We start from the raw sequence: 14,768 nt of genomic DNA, 5'->3' as shown, positions 1-14,768 counted from the left end.
ATATCCTCATCTGTTTAAATGATCAGTATCATTTCAATATGTAAAAAATTAATTTTCTATCCAGACACTAGATTTCAGGCAGAACGTGAAAGTTGAAATAAGCTGAAGGTTACCATATTGCTGTCATTTTTGTTATCTACAAGAGATGTATTAAGATGAAATTATGTAAACAACTGAACAGCTACTGGATTTCAATGCCTTTATCAGGCTTTCTGAGATAATTGTTCTGAAACGCTGATCATCACAGAAATTGTAAGCTTAAGCTTTGTTCAACATCAGCACATAAATACCTACTGTGTAGTTAAATATTTGAATTGAAAATGGAATAATTGTTCATTTTAAACTCGCATTCATCTGAAATCTGACATTGAAGCAATGACTTTCTCAAAAATGTAAATGTGTTATAGATGTGAAGATACATAGAAATGTCATAAGACATGTCAGGTCAGATTGCATTTATAGTCAATATGAATGCATCTGGGTGACAGAAAGGTAGATTGATGTCTTTGGTTTTCCTTGCTATATGTTAACATGCTGAAAAAGCTTTTTGAAAATTATAGTCAGCTAAATGATTTAAGTAAAGCTATAATGTGTATTATCTAGGGCAAACTGCACAGCATTGACAAAAATTCAGTCAAGATGGCACTGAAATGATATCATGATCTTATCATATAAATGGTCCACACTGCATCTAAATACGATCCTGATTAACACCGAGTTAATGGGAGGCAATCATGCAAAATGTAAATATAGTCCTATGTTTGATGAATGCTGTAATATCTGTAATATTTGTTCGATTAATTAAATGTTGATATCAAGTATTTAGTCAATGAAAAGGACACTACACATGTAATACAGGCTGCCAATATTTTTAATTTCTGTTGAAATGTCCCCTTCACAGTTTTAAACCAAAACAAAGTTAATGTACAGCTGTCAATGAGATACAGTGAATGTGTACCACAGGAGAAATACAACTAGAAGATAAATATTTATTCCTTCCACTCTTCATGTACCTGCATCAAAGTCTAAGTTAAAATCAACACTGAGATTAATATTACACCAATTTCAATGCCCATTTTTTACCTTTCGCATAGACGACGCTGATGAACATTTGTGCCATGAAACATACAATGCAGAAAACTACACAATATCGTATATATAACTCAAAGAGATTATAAGGACGATGGGTACCAGAATGTATAGGTCCTTTTTTTTATAACACACGGTATATGCTTTGGTTTCTTTATGGGCCTCCTCACTTACACGACAGTTCTTAAATAACAAGCATCTACTCACGGTTGGTAAGAAATCCCCTTACTTTGGAGACAATTCTTCACAGTATATGTAATTATTCCAAATAAAGGATCTGACGAATTTAGAGTCGGCATTTGGAATGTAACAGTTAAACCCTAACTTGTTGCAGTGGTTTCGAGCACGATGACAAGTAATAAATCATCATGATATGGTTAACTAAACTACATAAAATCAAAGTTCAAATATTCTTTTAAGATAGTCGCACCTTTTCATAAAGCAAACTCATTTAAGTAAACTTTGACTTACCTTTCAGATGCAGAACATTACAAACACATCACTCCGGACGCCATGTTTTGTAAACAATGTTCAATATCGAGATGTAAGATGTAGTTTAATTGGTTGGAGTGATTTCTTGTATCCAATCATATTTCTTGTTACATACATGATTGTGTCTAGTTTCGCTTTGTACTTTCATTTTGTCGCAATCCAACCTAGACCCTCGTCTAACATATATTTACTATATGTATCCTCAGACGAATAGACCATAGCACTTTCCACACATACACAATCTAAGAAATTAATCGACTCACATTGGAAAGCATTGCAGACGAAATTCGCGTAGTATGTATCACGGAAGCCCATCTAGACAACAGTATTTCTGATGAAGACACTTTCTGATTTAATAAGTCATCATTGCCGGAAAGGTCGTGAACACTCACAGGGTGGAAGTGTTATTTATATTTACGCTCAGCGTCGTTTTACCTCGTATCAGCTGCTTTGTACAGTACATATGTCTAACGATTGTGTAAATCCATTCTGTGAACAATATGAAAACTCCATAGAGACTGCACGTGATGAAATTCCTTATGGAATTACAGTTATTGAAATAGACGTAGATCCTCTAATCGAAACTAGTCATAAACTTAATATAATCCGCACTTACTCGTAATCTAAAGTACTAGTCCGACCTACCCGGGTAGGCGATACACGTGCTTCTCGCCTAGACCCGTGCTAATGAGTAATTTTCCGCGTGGTTGGTTTTTCTGATGTTATCGAAATCGACAGGGACATTTCGGACCACTATTGTTAAAATCAAACTGAATATCTTGCTATTAAACGCATGCTCTGGTGTTATAAAAACGATGATTACTACAAATTCAATAACCTGTTTCAAAACACCAACTGGTAATTTAAATGTAGGAATGTTTCGACGTGTGGTGAAATGTGTTCATTTTTTTACAGATATGGTCTTGGAATACGTCTATGATTGCATACAAATTCCGTGTATGACAATTAGATCAGATGACAAATCGCGGTTTACATCAGAACTGAGATGTGGAATTAGAACTAGAAATGTGGCTGCGCAAAAATTTTGAAAGATTTTTTTCTGTAGAAAACTAAAATAAATCACGCCCGCACGTAGGACAAGAGACCATTTTTATGCTGATTAAAAGAATTTTAGATAACTACCCAGTTATATATCCTTAGCATCACTGACGATACCTGGGAGGATGAAACAACTGTATGATGTAGCATCACTGACGATTCCTGGTGGGATGAAACAACTGTATGATGTATCATCACTGACGATTCCTGGGAGGATGAAACGGATGTATAATGCAGTTTAATTAATTGATTGGTCCTAATGTCTAAAGGTTCTGTATAGAATGCTGTTATCTAGTTGTGTATATAGTGTTACTGAAAACAGATAAATTCCACCAAACAGTAAAAGCATACTTAAAATGAATTATAAATAAATAGAATAAATGAATAAATATTTTGAACACAGTCTGTAGGCAACATGAAGCTGAATGTCCTCATCGATACCGAGTTCCGTCCTGATGAATTCCTCGACCACGGACTCTGTACCTTCAGCACGGTCACCATGTAGGATTCCTCCAACTAACAGGTTGTCCTCCAGGTTGTCCTCCATGGATCGAGTATCCCAACCAATCAACAAACCCCTTACACCGATTGAGATATAATGGATGTGAAATACACACGGAAGAAACACTAAACATAAACAGAAAGCAACACTAAAACAGTATAGAAGCTTTGGGTATGACAGATCTGTCTTTCACTTTTGTGCACTTTCAGTTTCTTTATTAGCTGAAGACTAAACATTACAAACACAAGTATATATAACATACAACTTTGCAAACAGTACATGTAAACCACGTTTATAATAAGCATTGCATACATTTCATTATTAGTTTTACACCATACACACAAATAACATATACTGGAGAGTGTCGTATCAATTGATTTATTCTCTGTCCTATATCTATTCTATCCATATAGCTTATCCTACCCAATCCTATCCTTTCATTTTAGGCGCTAACATTATGTATTCTTTAGTATATTTTCAATGTTGTATGATATAGAATTCTTGATAAATTTCAAGCAAATATCTGCACTGGTTTCAACCACTTTACCAAGATTGAACAGTCTGTTCAATATACTGCTGAATAATATCAAGGTTTTTGTTCGATGATCTCATTGTGGTGACATCCGCATATTTCTGGAGTATAGATGAATTGACACAGAAGGTTATTCAAAAAGATTTAAAAGGCCCCATAATTAAGCCCTGGGGAAGCCTTTTTTGAGCACTTTCAACCAGTCACTGCATTTGGAGCAGAACTTGACCAGTTGTAATCCGTTACCCATATAACTCGATACCAGTTCCACAGAGCCTACATTTCAACCACAGGCATCCAGCTTTCTAAACAAAAGATCGTGAGGAAGGCAGACCGATATCTTGGAGAGATCCGCAAAAAATTGTAGCGACATCCCCACGATTGGCTAAGGCCTCGCGCCAGTCCTCAGCTAATCTTAGAACGTTAGGCTGACAGCCAAAACCTTGACTGACAGGTGCTAAAAAGGGATTAAAGATACGAATGAAATATTCTCAAATTTGATCATCCATACCTCTTTCAAATAGTTTGGAGACACTAGGTAGAATATTTACAGATAGTTTTGCTTATCTTAGGCATCATTTTTATTAAAAACCTGAACGACCAAGTCTACCTTGAGTTGACTAGGAAAGGTATTTAGCATTAACGCCTGACGTCACATTACTTCATGGATTGATGATGATCACTGAAGGCTTTCAAAAGTTTATAAGAGAACGCCATCAAAACCTGTTGTCCTCTTAGAGCTACGTGATTTAATTTTTTTATACGCATATCCAAGGGAAACGGATTTTAGAAAAATATAAAAAAAATAATGATAATAAAATGACTAGCTTTACACAGTGTATTTTAGTCACATTTACATAAAAAATAAAACATTGATGACTGGTAACAAACAATGGTTTCATTTTCTTTCACCATGACATCAGAGTGTCTAAATTGTTTTAATTTCTAGAAAGAAAAGTTTTCTGGTATGCAAGAAGTTACAAGATTTTGTAGGTTTATTTTCAAGTCTACAATGGCGCCTGGATGTCAAAAGTGTCCTAGGTTAAATACTTTTCGTAAAAATACTGTTTTTGTATAAAAGTTAAATTCTGGTTAATGTTTGATATATTAGAATTATAATATGATGGAAAAAATAACTTCGAAAAAAAAAATAATAATTTGATCCCAGCCGAGCGTCGAACCTAGGACTACGAAGATAAACTGTGCAAAACGAAATGTCGCTATTTCTAATTAATGATATCGTCACATTTTGTTGAAGAATCTGAAAAACGGTTCTGAGAAAAAAAGAAAAAAAATCTTATAAATTCTAAGCATAGCTCAAAACACAATAGCATCTGAAACGTCCGTTTATTTTCGTATAATGCTAGCTTTACCTTTGTTATTTTAGCAACGAGCAAGATGGCCGACCCCGACGACGGACCGTCTCCGGACGAGGTAAACTTTTTGTTGTTTGCTTATTTTTTGACCTATTTAGGTATTCGCATAACAGCATGAATGTGATACCAATTTTTATCAAGGATGATATGTGTAATATTTTATGTTCACTGAATCGCATGTTATAAATCTAACTGATAAGTAACTCTGTGACTATGTGAGTGCATGCCAGTTCAATTGTCGTGTTCCGTATCATATAAGTTTTGAGTTTTGTAAATATATTGTACACATAGTTCTTCTGCAAGATCGACTCAGCTGGTCAAGTTCAAACTATATTCTATCTATATATATCAACAGACCGATATGTATATCTGTCAAACGATAAACTTGAAATAGGTTTTTGTCATTATAGTGAAACATACATGTACACTATGTAACGTTGATATTATACTTTTCAACACTTGATGTGTACGATTTCTTGAAGTTGTCTACGAAAATAATCTTTTGTTTTGTATTTTCTTATTTCTTCAGTTAATAAGCTTTGCATACAGCCAGAAAATAATCCAATATGTAAGATGTTATCCTGAGTTAATGTCTAAATGTCGGTGATGGTTGTACTGCTTTTGTCCTTATAGGCCATGTCAAATTTGATTTATTGATACTGTGTTCTTACTGGATGTTGGGGAAATCAGTACTGGGTACATGTTTGTGTTTTGTGTGAGAGTTAATTTTTTGAAAATATCTAACATGAACTAGCTATATTATATGTCCTCACTGGGACTTAAAAAGTTATATTGAGTAATATTTTACTTGATTAAAAACACAGGCATAAAATGTAGAAATCAGATATAAAAATAAATATACATCGCTTTTTTTTTACATTATTTCTTGATATAGTGAAAGAAATGAGGAAAGTAACAAGTAAGACTGTATCAACCTTACTGACAAAACGTTATTTACAGTCATTTACTACACATTTGTAATTGATTGTGTAGTAAGCAGCCCAACCAAAATAATTTTTTCATAGAAAAAAAATCAGGTATTCTTAAATCATATTATATATTATTACCACCATTATTTACATCCCCACATTCTTCCATCACTACACTCCACCTGAGAATCAGTGGTCATTTATTTATTTTCTTTAATCAATGAAAACCAAACTCCAGACTGATTTTCTGATTCAGCATCAAAGTAAGTGATCTGTGTAGAGATTTGTTAAATAAGATCATGTAAAAATTGTTGAAAGACTTATAAAGGCTATAAGCCTGTTGTCCAATTCCTTTTGTTAATACATGTTACTGTACTTTCTTTTGTATAATTATTGAATATATGTATTGACAAGGGTTAATTATGGTGAATAGGTAAATGATTTCTGTTTGTTTCTGAGTTTGTGTTTTATTTTAACATTATGGAAAATGTTTGAATTTCTTAATGTTTGAATTATTAAAAGAAGTGTGTTTAAAAAAAAAAAAAATCAACAATAACTTGAAGTGTTTTAACAAATGAAATGTTTTGGAGTGTAAGAATAATGTTTATTTGATATAAATCACTAAACCTTTTCTTCCTTCCATGGATGGATTCCTTTTGGAATTTAGTAGGTCAGTAATGTGTGCAAAAAGTTTATTGATAATTCAGTCAGTATGTGTGTATGTCTATAAGTTAAATCAGCATGAAGTTCATCATCAGTTTTTGTTGCAATTTTTCAAAATACTACATGTGTCAACAGAACAGCTGATACCATAGGTTACTTTCTTATCATTTCGGGAAAGGCATTTTGGTTTTGATTTATCTATTGATTTGAAAACAATTTTTCAGTGATAAAATGCAAATTTTTGGTGTTATGTAAAAATATATACAAAGATTCCATTTGGGAATGGGACAAAATATTGGGTCCAAATACTCCCCATACACAACCCTTGTGAGTGTCATGGGTTCATGTCAGTTAGTTTTGTATTCAGATTATTTCCAAAAACAAGCTTTACAGTATAACCTGTCTATAAAGGTCAATCAAGGAAGGAGAGAAAAATGCCCTTTTCATGCAGGTAGTCTTTATGTAGTGGTTCTATTACAATTATTTGTATAATACTGGGACTCAAAACCGGTGGCCTGCATAGGCAAGTTTGACTGTAGTTTTAATTGTTGTTTGGTGTACAACAGACAATATCCCAGCTGTTAAAACAAAGAGGAATCAAGAAGAACAAGGATGTAGATCAGCTATATCTGGCAGACAAGTAGGTATTTTAAATTGTCAAGACTAACTCTTTTCATGAAAATAAGGTTTTATCATTAAGGTCTTCAACATTTCTGGCCCAGAAAAATATTTCTGTCATTCAACTTTTGTCCAACACTTTACGATTATAGTAATATTTACTCATCACTTCTGTTAACTTGATACACAGCTTTGAATTTTGCATGAAAATGAATTTTACTTGGCCCCATTACCTGCCTGTCACATATATAATAACTTTGTAGAAATTGTATCAATTGATTTGCTGAAATACATATATTTATGTAAGTTTATCAAACAGACTGTGTTTCAGAGTTTTAAAGGGATGGTTTAAAATTCATGTTTATCAATTTATGGTTATCTTCCCTTAGGAGCCTCACACATGTCACTGACTTGTCACGGTTTGCCTACCTTCGGATACTGTGGCTGAATGGGAACAGAGTAAGTAGTCTGCTATAATATACAGATACCACATTCAAAATTCTCCTTTGTAATGATATGATATTAATGAACCTGTGTAAGGAGACCACCTGTGCTACGATGTTGTTTCATATCAATGATCTCTTTATCCAGGTTAATGGTCCCTTTATACAGATTAATTTTACTCATTGAATTTAACTTAATTTAATTTTATTCCAAATAGAAAAACAATTGTTCAGATCATTGAGATATATGATTAAAGACACTGTAATCTTGTCACATGGAAGTACTGACCTGGCTAATCTACATCTAAAAATAATTTACTGTTAACCTTTGCCTTAACATACAATGGTTTTGAACAATATTGTCAAGTCATTGCTAGAGGGTTGTTGGGTTTGTTGGATTTAGTTATAGCATATTGCACAGCCAGGTTCATTTAGAGGGCAGGCCTCTCTACCATGCACTTCTGATGTCAATCAAATTACTAGAAATGAAAATTTGTACCTTCAGTATTTATCCTCAAATCAGCCCACTACCCTATTGGAAAATATATTATTAAAGTTTAGGGAGGAGTGTATGTGAACTACTCTTATATCAATTCTATTAATACATAAGGGGAGGGGCGCTTATTGGTGGACAGAGGCTTGTTTGCAGATAAATACAGTAGTAGGTGCATCCAATGTTCACATATTTAGACCTTACAAAACTGGTTTGAGGTAATTTTGCGTATTTGTGTTGTTACAGTTACGGAGGTTGAATTGTCTACATCAGAACTACATGATTGAGGAGCTCCATTTACACAACAATGAGTTGATAGAGATCACCGGTGCCTTACGACATCTCACTTGTCTCAAAGTTCTCATGCTTCAGAACAACCAACTGACCAAGCTTGAAAGGGTTGTTCGTGAGTTCTCGAGGATGCAGTCCCTCCATACACTAAGTATGAAACTGGATCCAACTTTATCATACTAATACCAATACCTTATTAATTGTAATTCTGTATGACTACTGATATATGTTCGAAATGATTACAATATTTCCTCACTAACTTTGCCCTGATGCTGATACATCAAAACCTCTACATATTACCCCTTGATAATAGTTTGATAATCTGTCTTTCAGTCTATCCATCAGTCTGCTTAAACTTGTATGGACAACACTTTACAAAATAATATCCTTCATTTATATTATACTTTAAAACTTCAATATAATGTCCTTCATTTATATTATACTATAAAACCTCAATATAATGCCCTTCATTTATATTATACTATAAAACCTCAATATAATGCCCTTCATTTATATTATACCATAAAACCTCAATATAATGCCCTTCATTTATATTATACCATAAAACCTCAATATAATGCCCTTCATTTATATTATACCATAAAACCTCAATATAATGCCCTTCATTTATATTATACCATAAAACCTCGATATAATGTCCATCATTTATATTATACCATAAAACTTCAATATAATGCCCTTCATATATATTATACCATAAAACCTCAATATAATGCCCTTCATTTATATTATACTGTAAAACCTCAATATAATGTCCTTCATTTATATCATACCATAAAACCTCAATATAATGCCCTTCATTTATATTATACTTTAAAACTTCAATATAATGTCCTTCATTTATATTATACCATAAAACCTCAATAAATTGCCCTTCATTTATATTATACTGTAAAACCTCAATATAATGTCCTTCATTTATATTATACCATGAAACCTCAATATAATACCCTTCATTTATATTATACCATAAAACCTCGATATAATGTCCATCATTTATATTATACCATAAAACCTCAATATAACGCCCTTCATTTATATTATACCATAAAACCTCAATATAATGCCCTTCATTAATATGATACAGTTAAATTTCATTATGATATTACTGTTTCATATTTTATAGAGCTTTCTTTCTTCTTTTTGGAACATTTCACTTAAACATCTGCTTCTATGTATGACCAAACCTCTTTAAGCAATCTGAAGTGGCCTATGTTTACCAATATTTTCCTAACTCAATATAACAATGAAGTTGATTCTGTTTAAATTTAGCACATGCATCCTGTATAGTCTGACATCTTGCCTATTCTGACACAGAAATTGAGACCAATAATGCATCCTGTTACGAAAAGCATCTCTATATATATGACATTCTGTCTGTTCTGATCAAGATATCTAGACCCATTTTATGTCCATGGTGATTGTTTAATGGAGAGAGGTACCCATAAGCACACTAAATAATTAGTAAGCCCTTGCCTGGGAATAAACCCACCCATATTTATTGCAGATTCAGTAGAAAATACCAAAAAATGTTATAAATCATGGTCCTGTGATAAGCCCACCTCACAGCTTTGTGTCAGAGGTTATAATATATATACAATATACAATAATCACGATTCTCAACAAAAACCAAAATGGTTCAAACAATTTTCATCAATTTTTGTGGTTTAGCATTTGGAAGCAAAAATAAAATAGTTTTGTCATAGAATTGAAAAGAATGAAACCAGTGGCAGGCATTATGTTACCTAAGGGAGACAACTCATTTTCTTCAGGATAGCTTTGTTTTGAAGAAATAGCAAGATCTATGTAAAAAGTACATGAACATATATGGGGACGCTTATGTCAATTTTACTTTCATCAATCTCATCCTTCTTGTTTTGTCAAAAAGAAAAAATAAATTGTAAAAGGTTGAATATAAATTTTCATATTGAGGTGTATTTTAATACAAATTCAACAGTGGTTAGGTGAGGACAAGGGCGAAATAAAACAAGACCAAAAAACCTTCAAAAAGCAATCCATATGCAAATGCTTCTCTGTGTGAAATAATCTGACAAAGAAAAGTATGAAATTATAAAACAATGATAACATAAGTCATTACAGAAATCTGTACCCAAGTATCTGTAAGAAAGAGATTTCTTCTGGTTCGGGAAAGTTACACATATCTATTTTACAGATTTATTCAACAATCCTGTTGCTCAGGAGAAGGATTATCGCCTTTTTGTGATCCAGTCAGTGCCCTCTGTCACACTCCTCGACAGACAGGGTAGGTAACATTAATGTCATATAATTCTGTTGCCTTATCATAGTTTTTAAACTGAATTATTTCATGAAAATAAAATTACATAGAAAAATGTTTTAAACTGCATTTCAAAACAAGTATTTTCAACTTTTCTTGCATTTAATGCAAAAGATATATATTGTACAGTAAAATTTATTTTGAGCTGAATTAAAGTTTTGGGAAATTTAAAAAAAAGAAGTATTTTACAAATCTGATTTTCTCTTCAATGTTGTGAGTTTAAGTGATAATTCTTTTTACATCAGAGGTAGCTAAATCTGAGCGTGAGCTCTCCAATAGGATATATGACCAGGACAAAGAGAAAATCCGGGACACCGTTGCCTTTGGGAGAAGATCGGAAGGCCCGCCCTCAATATACTATCCGGCAGAAAGCAACCAGAGGAACCAGCCTTCTACAGGTTGGTAGTCAAAATTGAATGGGACTAGGAATCATTAGTGGTATATTGGTTTTTCTCCAGTGAAAATTCAATGAGTATACATACTGGTTATGTGAATGCTGTAGTTACATCTAATAATGCATTGTAGCATTTCTATAAATCGAGACAAACCGTAAGGTAGCATATGAAAGCTTCTTTTGTAGATGTAGATGGACAATTGCAATAGAATTGTTTTGCTTTTTGTTTGACTTCATCGCTGTTTGCGATAGAGAGAGATCATGAACAATATTGCAAGATAGGTGAAATACAAGTATGTGACTCAATGACCAATCAAAAAGGGGCACATGTTGTGATAAGGTCTAGTGGCAACACGTTGTAGTCTGTACAATACTAACAAATGTTACAGTATATTTCAACTCATTGAACATTTATTACACTATCATCTTTAACATCCAAATCTGATTTGAAGGTTTGATATACCAACACATTAATCTAATTTTCAGATTCCAAGCTGATAGGAAACAGTTTTATGAGAGATAAGTAAGTAAAGTATCTACTTTAGATAAATATGCACCAATTAATCGTAAGATACTGATAATTAATTACATCATCGTTTAATTGAAAAAACTGAATCCATATACAGAGAGCAAGAGCTAGTCTGACAATAATGAAGAAACATCTGTACATCATTTCTAGCAAAGGAGAGATAAATTGAAACTCTTTGCTGAATTCCTTATAGCCTTGTTAATAGTTCCAGGAATACTGGGTGTTGGAGTAATCAGAGGTGGGTCATAGACTGACAGGTAGTTATCATACATAAATGTCCAGTATCATGTAGGATGCATTCGATATTCTATTCTTTGTTTAGTCAAATTTTAAAACATTGGAAAAATTTCCAGTTATTTCTTATTAATTTTTTTTTATGTCGAGAACTAATATCAGAGTTTGTTATTAACCTATATCATTGAACTCTTTTTAGATTTGGAATAAATATGCACATATATCTTTTTCTTCAGTCCACCCTTTGAGACAGAGGAAGATGCGATTGCTGCCCGGCGCATGAAGAAATCCCTAATTGTTTATACAACGTTTGATTGGGCCAAAGTTCCGCGTATAGAAGAACGAAGACAGTCAGACAAACCATTTGATTCCCCAGAGTTGATAACTCACGTGTATAGATGATAAGTGGGATTGATATTGGAAAATTAAAGACAGTACTACCTTACTTGGTTGTAGATGTTAAGATATTTATTACGTTGAATGGCGAAGAAAAATAAATATATTTATTAAAGTTGAATTATGCTGTACTCCATATTCTGTTAAGCATTGATATATATACAAAGTATATGTTTTTTCATAAAATGTTGCTAAGAATTCAAACTACTTAAAATACCTTCATCTTTGAACCAAAGTTATGTGTCAGAAGTTGATGTACAGCACACCACCTCACCAAGGTGAACCCATACCCAAGTATGAAGTTGACATGACAAGTAGTGTTTGAGACGGAGCTTGAACAAGAAAGCAGAAGGAATGGATAGAAATGAACAATGAATTATTGTAGCCCCTCCCCCTTTGACAAAAAAGTCCCAAAACGTTTCTGGAAGTCGTCATGACAAAACAAATTAAAATGAATACATACACTAGGTTGTGCTAGTGATTTTTATTTACCTTGTATTTATTTTAATTTTTTTAGCTAAGAGTGTCGATACTCACAGCTGACTTAGATACTAAAGAAAAGTGAGTGCTACAAAGATGTTTTGGGGGTTATTATTCTATAACTAGTTCCCCACCAAGAACAAGAGTGGGGGAGGGGGCTTTAATAATTCATTTCTATCCTTCCGCTTTCTTGTTCAAGCGCCGTCTCTTACACTTATTGTCATGTAAACTTCATACTTGGGTATGGGTGAGGTGGTATGCTGTACTTCAAAAACAGGTCAGTCTGATCTACATTTCGGTCTTTGACTTACTTCAAAGCAAAATTTTGATTTTGTTTGGGATTGATCCCATTCACCATTTGTCACTTCACTCTATACTTGGGGTATGGGTTCACCTTGAGGAGTTGGTGTGTGGTGTCTAAGTGGTAGGTCACTTGGAACTAAATTTTGACCTCATCAGATTTGGTACACAAGTTATACAAGTGGTCAATCATGATATATAGGATGCAGGGCCTCTAAAAATTTGCCTCTGAACTGTTCAATTAATTCTGGAATTGTCCTATTGTTTATATATATACATATATATGTCTGTTATAAAATATTACTTGAATATGCAATACACATACATATTGAATTTATACCAATTTGTGTATTGAATTATTGAAGCCATATTAAACATACTGCTGTGTGTAATACTGCTGAATTAGGGTTTGTTTTGACCATTTTTTATTTTGCTACAATGTTCCATGTTATAAATTACTTATCAACATTGTTGGTGTTGAATCATGAAAAAATGTATTGCATTATTATATTCACCAAGGGTTTCTAAATAAAGTTGATGTTTTACTGCAATCAGCATGTTGAGAAACATTCATCAGTAAGATCAGCTTTTGAAAACTGAGACTCAGTTTTTTTTTTTTGAGTCTGGGCCCAGAGAATGTTCTTTATGGAATATGGAACATGTGTTATTTCTTATTTTTATGCTTCCTACTAGGGTAGTTAAAACATAATGATAGAAAACAACATCATTTAAAACTATCTTATCAATTTTATTTGACAATATACTTAAATTGACAATATAAAATAGACAACAATGAAATAAATGGGAGTATAGTGGAAAATAAATACACTGGGGTGGAAAATAAATACACCGGGGTAATTATTATTAATGTTTATCAAGAACAGATTTTACATTCAATATCAGTATTTTTACTGCAGTATTTGAAAAAAGAAAAAGATTCTAAGACTTTTACACAGTAACAGTTTTATTGAAATAAAATTATTTCTTAAGTAAAACTGAGTTGTTTCTCTTTTTATTCAAGCATGTTTATTCATTGTTTTAGTTATATATATGTATACTACAAAAGCAAGTCCTACCTAGAGAATCAATGGTTAAGAATCTGAAATAAAATTGGAGTTCTGCCAGCATCTTTTTTTTTTTGGCCACTGGAATTAATCAAGGCTCTGAAATATTAGTTTTACCATTTTTGTGAAATTTTGAATTAAAATTCTCACATTTAAATGTCCCTCAACTTCTGAAAAAAATTGGTAACCATAACCAAATGAATACTTGACCTATATATAACAGTTCTATATCTGTATCTGTACAAGAGTGGAAACAAAATTATAATGGATAGGAAATAACGAAATGGTCTAGAGTATAAAAAATACAGAAAATGACATCATTTTTATTTCCTGAATCCTTGTGATATGATATTAACAATAAATTGCAGGTACCAGTCATATTTTATTACCTCTGGGTTAACTACTTTAACTGTAAATAATTATAATATGTGTGTATATATAGCAATCAACCCATCAAATTAAATAGTCAACTGAAGTATGTGCTTCCTTTTCTCCCCACACCTCCTAATTCAGAATCTTTAAATTCTTTTGTTGTGGGTAAAATTCATGAAAATTTATAAACATCTGAAA

The 14,768-nt window shown here is 32.6% G+C and overlaps 1 protein-coding gene across 1 annotated transcript; it reads left to right on the top strand.

Annotated features, from left to right (window-relative positions):
• The first annotated feature begins 5,069 nt into the window (after positions 1–5,069).
• Positions 5,070–12,539, top strand: LOC132553806 (leucine-rich repeat-containing protein 72-like). The gene is made up of 8 exons (XM_060218085.1): positions 5,070–5,105; positions 7,206–7,279; positions 7,647–7,716; positions 8,440–8,635; positions 10,679–10,768; positions 11,047–11,199; positions 11,682–11,718; positions 12,195–12,539. Exons 1-8 carry the CDS (start codon positions 5,070–5,072, stop codon positions 12,358–12,360), a joined length of 822 nt encoding a protein of 273 aa, XP_060074068.1. The 3' UTR covers positions 12,361–12,539.
• The last annotated feature ends 2,229 nt before the right edge of the window (positions 12,540–14,768 follow it).

The sequence above is a fragment of the Ylistrum balloti genome, unplaced genomic scaffold, assembly GCF_031769215.1.
Source record: "Ylistrum balloti isolate Yb309-2 unplaced genomic scaffold, AGI_CSIRO_Ybal_v1 Utg370354, whole genome shotgun sequence".
In the NCBI taxonomy this organism is placed as follows: Eukaryota; Metazoa; Mollusca; class Bivalvia; order Pectinida; family Pectinidae; genus Ylistrum; species Ylistrum balloti.
This window is presented reverse-complemented; position numbering and strand designations above follow the sequence as displayed.